This window comes from Otolemur garnettii, unplaced genomic scaffold (assembly GCF_000181295.1).
Source record: "Otolemur garnettii isolate 467f Iridium unplaced genomic scaffold, OtoGar3 scaffold00102, whole genome shotgun sequence".
Taxonomy (NCBI): Eukaryota; Metazoa; Chordata; class Mammalia; order Primates; family Galagidae; genus Otolemur; species Otolemur garnettii.
The window spans coordinates 7,412,251-7,425,958 of record NW_003852497.1 but is presented as its reverse complement, the minus strand read 5'-3'; the positions used below and the strand labels follow the sequence as shown (position 1 = coordinate 7,425,958).

General features: G+C 37.9%; 1 protein-coding gene across 1 annotated transcript in view; it reads left to right on the top strand.

The window, feature by feature from the left end:
• WRN (Werner syndrome RecQ like helicase) overlaps window positions 1-13,708 on the top strand; it is a 140,105-nt gene that overhangs the window by 46,894 nt on the left and 79,503 nt on the right. The window contains exons 11-15 of the mRNA XM_023517018.1: window positions 7,091-7,235; window positions 8,190-8,265; window positions 9,733-9,800; window positions 10,073-10,181; window positions 11,495-11,563. Coding sequence (XP_023372786.1) covers window positions 7,091-7,235; window positions 8,190-8,265; window positions 9,733-9,800; window positions 10,073-10,181; window positions 11,495-11,563 — 467 coding nt within the window. The remainder of the gene's footprint in view (window positions 1-7,090; window positions 7,236-8,189; window positions 8,266-9,732; window positions 9,801-10,072; window positions 10,182-11,494; window positions 11,564-13,708) is intronic.

The following is a 13,708-nucleotide window of genomic DNA, read 5'->3' as shown; positions in this document are numbered from 1 at the left end:
CTAAGAGACAGTTTTTGAACATTCTACCCCAAACCCATCAAATATACTTTCTTTTTATCAGTTCTTGGAACACTCTCTAAGATTAACTGTATACTAGGTCACAAAACATATCTCAACAAATTTCGTATTTCTCTAGTATTGGTTATGATTTCTGTTTTATCCTTCCTGATTGAACTAATTAGAGTCTTTTCTGTTTCTGGTTAATCTAGCAATTGGTGTGTCAATTTTGTTTATTTTTTCAAATAACCAGCTTTTTGTTTTGCTAATCTTCTGTATCGTACTTTTATAATAAATTTCATTTAATTCTGCCCTGATCTTGGTTATTTCTTTTCTTCTGCTGAGATTAGGATTGGTATGCTCTTCCATTTCTAGTTCCTTGAGATGATTTACTAGATTGTTGATTTGTGATCTTTCTGTCTTTTGGATCTAGGCATTTTATAGTTACTGATTTTCCTCAGAAGACTGCTTTAGCCAAATCCTACAGATTTGGTAACTTGTGTTTCCTTTGTCATTCACTTCAAAGGAGCGTTTGATTTCCATCTTAATTTGCTCCTTTATTCAACTGTTAGTCATGTTTAGTATCTATGACTTTGTGTAAGATGAGTATTTCTTTTGCAGTTGATTTCTAATTTTATTTCACTGTGGTCTGAGAAGATGTGTGGTATAATTTCTCATTTTTTTTTTTAACTTTGTTGAGACATGTTTTATGGCCTAGTCTGTGACCAGACGTAGAGAATGTTTCATGAACTGATGAGAAGAACATATACTTGGTGGTTTTGGGGTAGGATGTTCAATCAATGTTGGGCCCATTTGTTCTAAGTCTGTTTGTTTATTTTCTCTTTAGAGGATTTGTCCTATTCTGTCAGAGGGATGTTGAATTCCCTGTTACAGTGCGGCTGTTTATTTTTGTTTAGATTAAGTAGTATTTGCTTTATGAATCTGGGTGTACTTGTGTTAGATACATAAACATTTAGACTTATTATGTCTTCTTGTTGAATAGTTCCCTTATTATATAGTCACCATCTTTTCCTTTGTTGATTTGAAGTCTGTATTATCTGTTATAATAATTGTTATAACAGCTTTCTTTTGGTTTTCATTTTCATGGACTGTTATTTTCCATCCCTTTACCTTAGTCTCATTGTGTTCTGAAACTTGGCTTTTCTTTTTTCTTTTTTTTTATTCTGCCAATCTATGTCTTTTGAGTGAGAGTTTAGGCCAGTCACATTTATTGAAAGAATTGAGCTTCCTGTTGTAGAGCTTTATTATTCTCCTTTTCTCGAGTCATTGTGGTGACTGGACTCAGACCTTTAGTTGTTTGAGGCCTTTACATGTGAGGTCCTGTCCCTGTGCTTCCAGAACTGACAGGCTGAAGACATTATCCCCAAGTCTCCAGTAGTGCACCTGGACCCCAAGACTACACCCCAAGCAGATGTAAAAGATTTGCCCCAAAGTCTTAACGTCTTGCTAGAGGCGCCCTACTCCTCCCAGTCCTAAGCTGCCAGCACACAGTGACTTGCCTTTTGCAAACATAGCAAATATTGTGGTGATCCATGTGTATGGTATCTGTATGAGTACTTTGTGCAGGGCAGGTCTGAACTTGGCAAATTCCGTCAGCATTTGATTTGCTGGAAAAGACTTAATTTCTCTATGAAATGTGAAACCTAGTTTTGCAGGACATAAAATTCTAGATTGGCAGTTGTTTTGTTTAGAGAAGATTGAAAATGGGGGCTTACTCCCTTCTGGCTTGTAAGGTTTCTGCTGAGAAGTCTGCTTTTAATTGGATGGATTTTCCCTTGCAGGTCAGTTGTTGCTTATGTCTACCTGCTTGTAGAATTTTCTCTTTCACTTTGGTTTTGGCCAGGTTGAATACTGTGTGTCTTGGAGAAGTCTTACTTGCTATGAGGCTTCTCTTTGACTGTCTTGTATCTGAATGTCTGGATCTCTGGTGATACTTGAGAACTTTTCCTTGGTAATTCCCTCAAATAGATTTTCCATGTTTTTAGCACTTCTTCTCCTTTGGGGATACCTGTAATTCATGATTGCTGTGCATAGCCTCATCTCTTTCTCAGCGATTTGTTGTTCTCTTCTTCTTTAAGTGATTGCCTTAGGTCAAGAGCCTGGTCTTCAAGCTCTGAGTTCTTTCTTCTCTTTGGTTTAATCTTTTGCTAAAACTTTCTGCTGCATTTTGAAAATCCCTGAATGACCCTTTCATCCTTTAAATTCAATAACATGCTTCATTTAGCTCTTCGGTGACCTTTTCATTAATTTCTTGATACATTTTTTGAGCTTCTTTTTGTTGGTTTTCAACTTTTTCTTCAATTCTATTCATCTTTTTTGCCATCCATATTTTGAGTTCCATTTCTGTCATTTCAACAAGTTTCTTATAGTTGAAGATCACTGCTGTCGCTCCATTATGATCCATTTAGGGTGCTGAACTGTTTTGATTTTTTCATGTTGCCAAGGTTCTTTTACTGATTTCTTTCAAATCTTCGTTAATGGGATTGCTGGACTCTTGCTGAGAATTCTTCCAGTAGTTGTCACATATTCAAGTTAGGAGCTGGTTGAGACTCTTTTCCCAGAGACTGGTGTTGTGGGGATGGTGCTACCTGGTGTCTCCCCATAGCAGCTGGGAAAGGTTTTTGTTGGTTCCCAGTTGTGGGTGTTTGCAAAAGGCAAGTCAGTGTGTGCTGGCAGCTTAGGACCGGGGTGGGGTGGGGGGGGAGTAAGGCATCTCAGGCAAGATGTTAGACTTTAGGGCAGCTCATTACTTCTGCTTGGGGTGTGGTCTTGAGGTCCAGGTGCATCTCTGGAGACTTGGGGATGAAGTCTTCAATATGTCAATTCTGGAAGCACAGGGACAGGACCTCAGGCTCTGGCTTGAGTGCCTCAGAGCTGGTACTGGGGGGAGCTATAAACAGAATCTTTTAGTAGGGCTCTGAGCCAAAAATGGGGCTGGTTGGCCAGATCTGGAGGGTGCAGTCAGGGCTGAGCAGTTGGGGTCCAGAAGGCAGAAGGAGTAAGCAAGCAGCAGGCTGTTCCTCAGGCATCGGTCCTGCAAATGTCAAGTCAGGGTGTTTGAGTTTACCTCTGGAGATCAAGGTTGCAGGGGGCTTGCCTTATTGCAGTTCGGGCTTGCTGAAACAACCTCTTGGCAGGTCTTTCAGTCTGGAACCTGCTATGCCTCCAGTTGAATTCCTCTGAGCCAGAATGGGGGTAGAGGTAGAAGCAAAGTCTCTGAGTAAGAGCTGTGGGCCAGAGGTAGGGCCATGCAGATGTCCAGTGGATTTGGCCTTAAGGGTATGGGCAGAGCCAGGCAGGCAGGAGGCAGTGCGGCTGGAGGGCAGATTCTTGGCCGGGCAAGTGGCAAGCTTTGTGAACTCTGGTCCTGCAAATGCTAAGTGAGGCAGGTGGAGGTTGTCTCCAGTGGCCAAGGGAGTATGGAGTTCTTCACGCCCCACTCGTGACAGGCTGAGGGTATGTCTCAGGGGCAGTCAGATCAGGGCCTGCTGTGCCCCAACCTCACTTCCTCTGACCCAGGACTGGGGTGGAGCTGGAAGCAAGACTTCTGCACAGAGCCCCTGAGCTCCAGAGAGTGGGTGTGTACATGGTGGGCCACACTAACCAAGGTGGTGGGGTTGGGCCTAAGCAGTCCCGAAGAAACTGGTGGCTAGAGGGTGGACTTGTACTGCGCAACAGGGGCCTGTTTTTCTGGCACCAGAGTCCTACAGATGCCTGGTCAGACATGTGGAGGTCTTAGCTTTCCATATCCCATCCAACCTGTAAAAGCAGTCGCCTAGATCTTCTCCAGTTAGAGCCTGTTGCATTCTGGTCATTTCCCGTGTTCAGGTCCTGCTGCACCCTACGGGTGAATCACCTCACTCGATGATCCAGGATATGACTGAGGAAAGCCACAAATCAGTCTGCTTCCTCCCCTGCCTGGTGTAGGCCTGGCGCAGTGCACCTGGGAGTTCACAGTGGCTTCCGCTGTATCTAATTCTCACAGCACCTGTTGTCTTGTGCTATGACTCTGAACAGAGTTCAGGCCATGCCCTGTCTGAGCAGGTAGGAGAATCGTGGGGGCGCTGGGAACTATCCTACAGTTCAGGGGCCCTGTGCTAGCAGGGTGCTCGTATTGCTCCTGTGTTCCCGTTCCTGTTGTTCCCCTCCTGTTCTCTAAACTAGTTATACCCCGTGTGATTATCTCTAAACCTGGTAAGCTGTCACCTTTTGTCCCACTGTGAGTGTTCCTGCAGTGAGTGTTCCCACAGTGAGTGCTCTTGCAGTGAGTGTTCCCGCAGTGAGTGTTCCGCGTTGCTTCTCTGTGGCTTCACAGTGCTGCTTTGGAGATGAGGCATCTATGTGAAGGCAGCTTCCTCCAGCTTTCCCTTCTTCCTCTGGGAGCCGCTCGCTGGGAGGCTGCCTCCAGGCCTCCATATCACTGTCTGTCCTCGTGTTCTTTTAATTTTTTCCTAGCATGGTTAGTGATCAAGTTCTCGAGTACTGAAATTAGATTCCCTTTCTTCATGCTAGATTGGGATAAGGAGGAAGGAAGAGATGTTTTGTCTTTGTTAGGATAATTTAAGAACTGACCAATCAGAGGGAGGTATAGAAACCACAAATTGGATATACGGTCAAGGCCACAAATGGGGTGAACTGGAGCGGGTACTCGAGGGGTTTCACTGGTCCTCAACTGACCTGGCTTCATTACCATCTAATTAGCATTGCTGTCTTGGCCCCCCCTCCCATGGGCTTTTATGGTGGATTTTGGGAAGACGCTTGTGTATAGACTGAAGGACTTATGTAAGGAAAACATGTCAGTCACTCAAGGGCAGGAAGTGAAAATTCCAGCTAGAGAAAGGAGGGGCTGTCAAGTCGTTGTTTAAAAATGTTTGTGCTAAAAACTCAGGGTTGTGTTCACTCGTGGAGGAGCCCTGGTCCTGCTCTGAAGGGTACGGTCTTAATAAATGTTGCCGTTTGGCTTGCTGGCATCTGTTTGTTCTGTTCACTTGGTTCTGTTGACTTGGTCCAAGTAACCAGTCTTTGGTACTGAGATAAGAACCAGGAAACACGAACCTACATTCCCATCCTTGTGTATTTTTTTTTTATTTGAAAGTTCTGTTTTTATACATTCAGAATTCTTTACTTTCTTTAGTATTATTTAGTATGGATATTTTAAATTATATACAGTTTTCTAATGATTGGTTTGGTTTTACTCCATTTTATTATCAAAGTTGAAAATAGTGCTTTATCTATTTTCTATTTCTTTCAACCTCCCATTTCTTTGTCAGGTTTTGTGAACCAAGATGTATGAGAAAGAAAAGCTAATTTGGCTAAATTAAATTAAAAAATGAAGGAAAACACAGAAGTTGACTATTATGTGTACTTTTTATTCCTCATCTTTGGGTTGATGTGATTTTCTTTTCCTTTTTAGGAAAGGAGATTAATTTCCTTATTCTTAGTTTTGAGGCTTAGTTGACCAAGGATGAAATTCTGAATTCAGATGGGGGTTTAAATCTTACCATTCCAATTATTTGCTGTGTGACGGGGCAAGTTTCTTAGCATCTTTTTTTTATTTCAGATTAATATGAGGGTACAAATGATTAGATCTCAATGTTTGCATTTGTTAGGAAAGGTCCCTGCTGTAGTTGTGTCCTACACCCTGGAGGTGTGCCGTATACCCTTACATTGTGCCCACTAGGTGGGAGCACACCTCCCCCTCCTCACCTGCCACAACTTGAAGAAATGAATTGAGTTTTCTCCTTATGTGGGTGTGTATTTGCTCACCTACTGCTTTCGTATTTGTATTGAGCACATTGGACACTTGCTTTTCCATTCTTGTGATACTTTACTAAGAAGAATGTATTTCAACTCCATCCAGGTTAATATAAAAAATGTAACGTCTCCATCTTTTTAATGGCTGAATAGTATTCCATGGTGTACGTATACCACAGTTTTATTAGTCCATTTGTGGGATGATGGGGTTTCTTAGCATCTTTGATACTCACTCAAGAGTTATAATGATAGTTATTGGAGGTGTTGGTTGTGAAGAGCTTACTGCAGAGCCTAGCATTTAGTAAGTGTTTATTTAAAATCAGCTAATAATAGTAGTAGAACATAAATATTAAATGATATTTCTTTATTAACCATTTCTCTGAGGAGAAACTCTGACAAGTGCTCTTGAAGTAATGCCTCTATAGGATACTTACGGAATTCTACAAACATATATATACATATTCATATATATATAAGTCTTTGAGATGGCAAACTGGGTTCCTATATTAGAGGACCCTATTTTAAGAATACTTTGTAAGTATATTTCTAGGCTTGAATTGAAAAATCAGATACAGAATCACTTTAATTTTCCTCTTACAGGCTTGAAATGAGTACAGTTCTTGAAAAAACCTTTGAGGTCAAGATATTAAATGAAAGGTTTGCTAGAAAGAGAAAATGAAAATTGTGGCTCAGTAAAAAATTTTGTAGAGGAAACAGTTTGGAAATATCCTAATGTTTCTAAAATAGATAATCTCTATTTAGGGGAGAAAATTAGGTACTGTCAGGCCAAAATAAAAACAAGTAACTGTTTCAAATTTGCAGTATTCCTTTTCTAAAATTATTTGAATTCTTTTGTTTTGACAATTCTAAAACATTTATTGTTTGCTTAGAGTTTAAGCCTTCTCTTTGGTAAAATATTAATAGAATGTGACTGTGACAGATGATTATAAAAAAATAACATTAAAATCTAAATTTACCAGTTGAGGAATAAAAACATTGAAGTATGATAGAGAAAAAAAACTTTTTAAATTCTCTAAGATCAAAATTTACGATAGCTTCCCCAGGGGCAGCTGTTAGGTGCTGTTAGTGAACCTTGTTTATTAAGCTGGAAGTATTCCATCTTTGGCCTTGTGCCTTACAAACTCTTCATGGGTGCGTATTTAAACTGGAGCACACATGTTCTTTTGTGATAATTGCTTGCACATCTGCCAGCTTTGAACAAATTGTAGGCTCTGTTAATAATACTCCTTTTGTGTTTGCTGAAAAAGATAGGACACTGTCAGTGGTTTTGCTTTTAAAATCGCTTCTACATTTTTAGTCTTTAGAAAACCTTAATAGTGGCGCCATAGCACCAACTCATTCTAAATGCTCAGAAATGGAAAGAAATCTGGGGCTTCCTACTGAAGAAGAAGATGAAGATGAAAATGAAGCTATTGAAGAGGAAGACGACGAGGGTGAGAAGGGTAAGCCTGAAATCGGTTTGAAATGACTCACCTACCATTGTCTCCAGGTTTTAATGTTTTGGCTGTCAGGGACTTTGTGACCTAGTTAATTACTGGATACCATAAGCTTGCCATTGAATTCCTTATGCTTTTGTTTTCATAAAACATAATTTTCTTACTTATAAAAATAGAGTAAAGGTAGTGCTGTTGATAAAATGTTTTCCTGTTTGTTTTCTTGTATCACAGACACAATTGCTTCAATCAGTTTATATTTAACATTATTGACACTGAGAAGTGTAATTATGAGATTTTATTTGTCTAGTGACAAATTATTTTGATTCTTTATTCTGCCCTTTTTTGGCCACTCGTGAATCTTTGAGCCTAACTGTGAACAGTGAAACTCAGTCGGGTAGAGCTAACATAACTCCATTGTAGCTTTGACCAAAGATTTAGGTAACGAAATTTACCCGGTTTAATTAGACTTTGATAATGAAACTAGATTTAGGTTACTAAACTTAGATGTAACTAGGTTCAGGGTTAGGTGGTTGAAATGAAGATTCTATTTTATTTGTAGACTTTTCTTGGTGAAATTAATGTGATTTCTTGTTACCATTAATTAAAAGTTGGTTACAGTATAAAATTTGGATTTGGTAAATTGCTTGCTATAATTTTTTCTAAATGTTAAATTTTGGAACTATACCTGGGTTTTAAAACATTGTTTTTTTACAATGCTGGCAAAATGTAAATCACAACAAAATTCTGATACTTAGTAGTAGCCAAAGTGTTTACCGGAAATTATGACAGGTACTCAAAAGCCCCAATTGGACTGGAATTAGACAGAATAGACAGAAAACGGTAACTCGTGTTACCTCTTACTGTATTCTTTAAAAGAAGCCAAGGGAATAAACTTTTTCTCCCTTTAATCTAGTGTGTTTCTATTTAAACATAAATGGCCTTTTTCTTTTTTTGTTTAAGACTGTTTGTTGCCAGTACCCAACACAGCGCAAGTTACTTTCCTTAAGACCTACTTTGGCCATTCCAGTTTTAAACCGTAAGTATAATCTCAGTTAATTATTAAATCACATATTTAGTATTTTCTTCACAGAGAAAAAAGCAAATAACCCGTCCACTTAGCAGTAGCACAATAGTTAACGTAGTTTTTCTTGCCACACTGTATTTTTTATAAGTGACTATAAAATTATTACGAAGTATTTATAAATTCATTTCTGTAACTTGTTTTTATAAGTTAGGAAAAATGTTTTTTCTTTAATTGAGTGATTCTGTGTAGAAAGTAGTTTAAAGACACTTATAAATACATTTTAATTTCATGCTGACTTGTTTTTTATTAAAGAAGTGTCTCTGTACCTGTTTTGTGCATCATACCGTGCAAAGCATGCCGATGTAATATCTTCATTATGTAACAGTTCTGCAAACAGCAGTAATCTTATGTATTTAACATACTCAAAATGTGCTATGTCTAAGAGGCACATTTATAATGATAAAAATGAAATGAATAAAAATGAGATGAGGAAAAAATAAATTTGAGTATAATTAATAAACGTGAGAATCTGGAGTAGATTTTTTTTCTATTCTGGGAATTTAAAATATACACTGAAATATTTCTTTTCTTTATTCCTTTTGTTCTTAACAACTTCTAATTTTTGTTTCACATACAGAAAAATACACATGGGGGTACAGATCGATGACATTTCATAAACTGAGCCCCCTGTATAACTGGCACTTAGGTAAGAGTAGGTCATAATGAAGTAAGATCTTCAGTACACCAGAAGATCACTTTTCTATGATTTTTCCCTTGACATTTAAAGAAAAATTTCCAAGATACCTTAAAGTTGGAAGAATGTGTTTTCTGTGAATGCCCGTGTACCCACCACTTCATTTCAATTGTTAACATTCTCTCTAACTGTCCATTAATCCATTGAAGTTTAAAAATGCATCTCAGGGTCCATTGAGGACATTGTTATACTTCCCCCTAATGTTATACTTTAGCCTTAAATTATTAACTAGAATAAATATTTTTTATAGTTTTTTTCTTAGATATAAAACTTACGTAGAAGGATATGTGGAATTTTAAGTGTCTGTGCATGTACCTGTGTAACCTAAAGATGTAGAATGTCATTATCACCACCTCCCGAAGTTCCCTCGTGTCCCTTCTCAGCCAGTCCTTGTCTCTGCAGTATTTCTCTTATTTATGTTAAAGAATTGATTTTTTTTTAGATATCTAGTATGAAGCTTAGAATTAATAATATACTTTAGGTATATGTAAGGAAATTTAATGCATATATCAAATTGAAACTCCTAGTTGTTAGCTAGGAGGTTGGAAGGTTGATCAAATGGGGTTCTTCATTTTAAAGTCCTTGGGTTTGTACATCTTTATATATGAAGCTCAGAAATGTAAAGGACATTTTATTAGTAGAAATAAAAAAATTAATTGGGTTTTAACTTGTACCTGGCTTTCTTGTTAATAAAACAAAATAGTTTTTTGCTTTTTACCTTCAAGGGTTCAGTGGAAAGTGATTCATTCAGTTTTAGAAGAAAGAAGAGATAATGTTGTTGTCATGGCAACTGGTAAGTTGTACTCAAAAAAAAAAACCAGCCTAATCATTAGAAAAGAAAACTTTAAGTATTTAAAATGCTTAATCTTTCACTAAACTCTTCAAATACAAATGGAATAAAGTACAGAAGAAAGCACACAGAGCCTACCTGCTCAGATTTATGCGTGAAGTAGCTTGTATGAGGATGGCATGTTAGTTGACCATTCTGTGGTACAGGTACATTGTAAGAAATTAAAGTATCAAGGGTTTGTTTTTATTTCTAGAATGTATTATTTTTATTTTAAGGATATGGAAAGAGTTTGTGCTTCCAGTATCCCCCTGTTTATGCTGGCAAGATTGGCCTTGTCATCGCTCCCCTCATTTCTTTGATGGAAGACCAAGTGCTCCAGCTTAAGTAAGTCGTGTAACTGATGCCACACCATTGCCCTCTTTTTTTCTTCTGTGAATGAAACATTATCTAGCAGGGGTGTCCAACCTGTGGCCCATGGACCACATGGTGATTATGCACAGGCCCTTTTATTAGCTCTTCACCTTTTATTAGTGATTGTATATCTAATGTGTAGCATAAGATAATTCTTCTGACATGGCCCAGAGAAGCCAAAAGGTTGGACACCCCTGACTGTGTATGAAATCTAGTTCATAAAAACATTTTCTGCAAGTGTTCTTTTATGATACTTTAGTGGGAGAACTGCCTTCTTCCTTGAGTTCTTTGTAATTCAAGGCTACTAGGTGGTCCTGATAAAATTTTTTAGAAAACCATTATTACTTTATGCTGGTTTACACTGAATATCTGAAAATTCTTTTCTCTCTTATCCTTGCTCTTTAACTTGGTGTTGAGTGTGTTCATGGAAGCATACTTTTTAATCTATGAAAACTTTCCAACTTCCTCAAGCTGAGCTTATAATCTTTTTTCTTGGTATTGATACATAATATTTGTATATATTTCTGGGATATGTGTGGTATTTTGATTCATGCATATAATACATAATCAAATCAGGCATTTGGGATATCCATCACCTCGAACATTTGTCATTTCTTTGTGTTGGGAACATTGCACATCTTCTCTTCCAGTTATTTTGAAATATGCAACATATGTTGATTAATTGCTATTATCGTACTGTGCTATCAAACACCAGAACTTATTTCTCCCAACTATATGTTTATATCCATTAACCAATCTCTCTTTACTCCTCAAACCTCCGCTGCCCTGAGACCCACCTTAAAAACCTTCTGATATAGCCCAGGTATGGTGGCTCATGCTTATAATCCCAGCACTGTGGGAGGCTGAGGCGAGTGGATTGCAGGCGCTCAGGAGTTTGACATCAAGCCTGAGGAAGAGCGAGACCCTGTCTCTACTAAAAATAGAAAAACTAGCTGGGCATCATGGTGGGACCCTCTAGTCCCAGCTACTTGGGAGGCTGAGGCAAGAGGATTGATTGAGCCCAAGATTTTGAGGTTGGTAATGAGCTTTGATGACACCATGGAGCTCTACCTAGGGTTACAGAGTGAGGCTCTTTCTCCAAAAGAAAAAATGCAAAACAAGATAAAACCTGATATTTGAAGGCATTTGTTCGTCAAGTTAGTGAGTTATAAAAAGGAAAATTGCAAAGAAGAGGAATGCACATTATTACATTTCTTTATTTTCACAAATAAAGTTGATATTTGTAGTGTGTACATGGCTTCAGAGTGTTTGTTTTTCTCTTATAGAATGTCCAACATTCCAGCTTGTTTCCTTGGATCAGCACAGTCAGAAAACGTTCTAAATGATGTTAAATCGTAAGTAATTGATGATGTGTTTTCATATGGTCACGTGTCTGTAGTACATGAGAGAATTTTGTACACAAAAATTTTATTTAATGCATGAATAAAATGTCTATGATTTAAAAATATGCTTTCTTTTTATAGTACATTTTCAGAACTATTAATTTTTTAATCTTTCAAGGTTAAAGGAATTTATTAAATCTTCTCAGTTTTCAGGCTATAAGCTTAGCGTTATAGCCATGGATTTACAAAATTTTGGTTTTGGAAGGGAACTTGGAGAATATCTAGGTTTGTCTCATTTTACAGGTGAGAAAACTGAGGCCCAGGACAAGTAATTTGCCCAGCGTCACTCCATGAATTTGTGGCTGAGCAGGGATTGGATTCTAGGTCTCTGGCCTTACTGATTCTGTCATGATGTGATTGTTAAAAAGAATGTCATCTCAGATACACAAAAAAATGTGTGTTTGTATATTAATATACAGTAGAACCTCCATAGGTGAGCCCCTCTGTACACTGACCGCCTCCTTAAGTTGACCTAATTGCCAAAGGCTGGACATGCACCACATGTACATATCAGTACAGTAGGCCTAGTTTTTTATGTTGACCACTTCCATATAGTGACCAGTTTGTTACAGTTCCGTGGGTGGTCACCTCCTAGACATTCTACTGTATGTGGACATAGACACGTATATATGCATGTTCTAATTTCAGAACATTTTCATTACTCCCGAGAGAACTCTCGTACTGACCCCTTTCTACCCCTTTTCAACCACTAATCTGCTTTCTGTCTCTGACTCGCCTATTCTGGATTTTTCTGTAGATGAATTTATATGGCATGTAGGCTTCTGTGTCTGGCTTCTCCCACTTAGGATAATGTCATCAGCACTACTTTTTATGGCTGAGTAGTGTTCCCTTGTATGGGCGTGTCGCATTTTGTTTATCTACCCATCAGTGATGGGCATTTGGGTTACTCCCACTTTTTAGTTATTAATGAATAATGGTGCCATGAACATTTGTGTACACATTTTGTTATGAACATGTTATTTGTGTTCTTGTACATATGCCTGGAAGTGGAATTGCTAGGGGATATGGTAATACTCTTTTTAAGGAACTGTCAAACTTTTTGAGAGTAGTTGTACTTACATTCCCCCCAGCAGTGTATGAGAAGTCCATTTGTTCCACATCCCTTTTATCACTTAGTATGGCCAATATTTAATTTTATCCGTTCTAATAGAATCTCACTGTGGTTTTTTTTCTTTTTTTTTTACTTTTTTGAGACAGTCTTACTCTGTTGCCCTGGATAGAGTGCTGTGCTCATAGCAACCTCAGACTCTTAGGCTCAAGCGATCCTCATGCCTCAGCTTCCCATGTAGCTGGTATTATAGGCACTTGCCACCATGCCTGGCTAATTTTTCTAATTTAGTGGAGATGGGGTCTCACTCTGGCTCAGGCTGGTCTTGAACTGAGATCCAGCAATCCACCCCCTCAGCCTCTCAGAATGCTAGGATTATAGGTGTGACCCACTGGGCCGGGCCTCATCTTATTTTTAATTTGTTTTTCCATAATGACTAATTATATTGAACATCTTTTCATATACTTTTTGGCCATCTTATCTCCTTTGAGGAAGTGTTTATTCAAATCTTTTGCCCATTCTTTGTTTTTTATTTTCTTATTGAGCTTTGATAGGACCTTTCTATATTCAGATCCTTTATTTGATATGTGCTTTGCAAACATTTTTTCCTAGTTTATGACTTTTCATTCTCTTCACAGTTCTTTTGAAGAGCAGCAGTTTTTCATTTTGATGAACTTCAGTTTCTCAATTTGTTTTTTTAATGTATTTTGCTTTTGGTATTTCAGCTAAGACATCTGTGCCTCCCAAAGATTTTCTTTTATGTCTTCTCCTAAAAGTTGTACAGTTTTAAGTTTTACACTTAGATTTATTATCCATTTTTAGTAGATTTTTGCATATGTATTGTTTGTTTATGTATTTTTTACAGTTTATTTATGTATTTTTCACATATGAATATCTGATTGGTCCAGTTCCACTGGGCAAAAAGACTGTCCATTTACATTGAATTTCCTTTGTACTGTTGTCAAAAATAAATTGACTACACGTGTGTGGGTCTATTGCTACGCTCTAAATCTGCTCTTCTGTCAGTC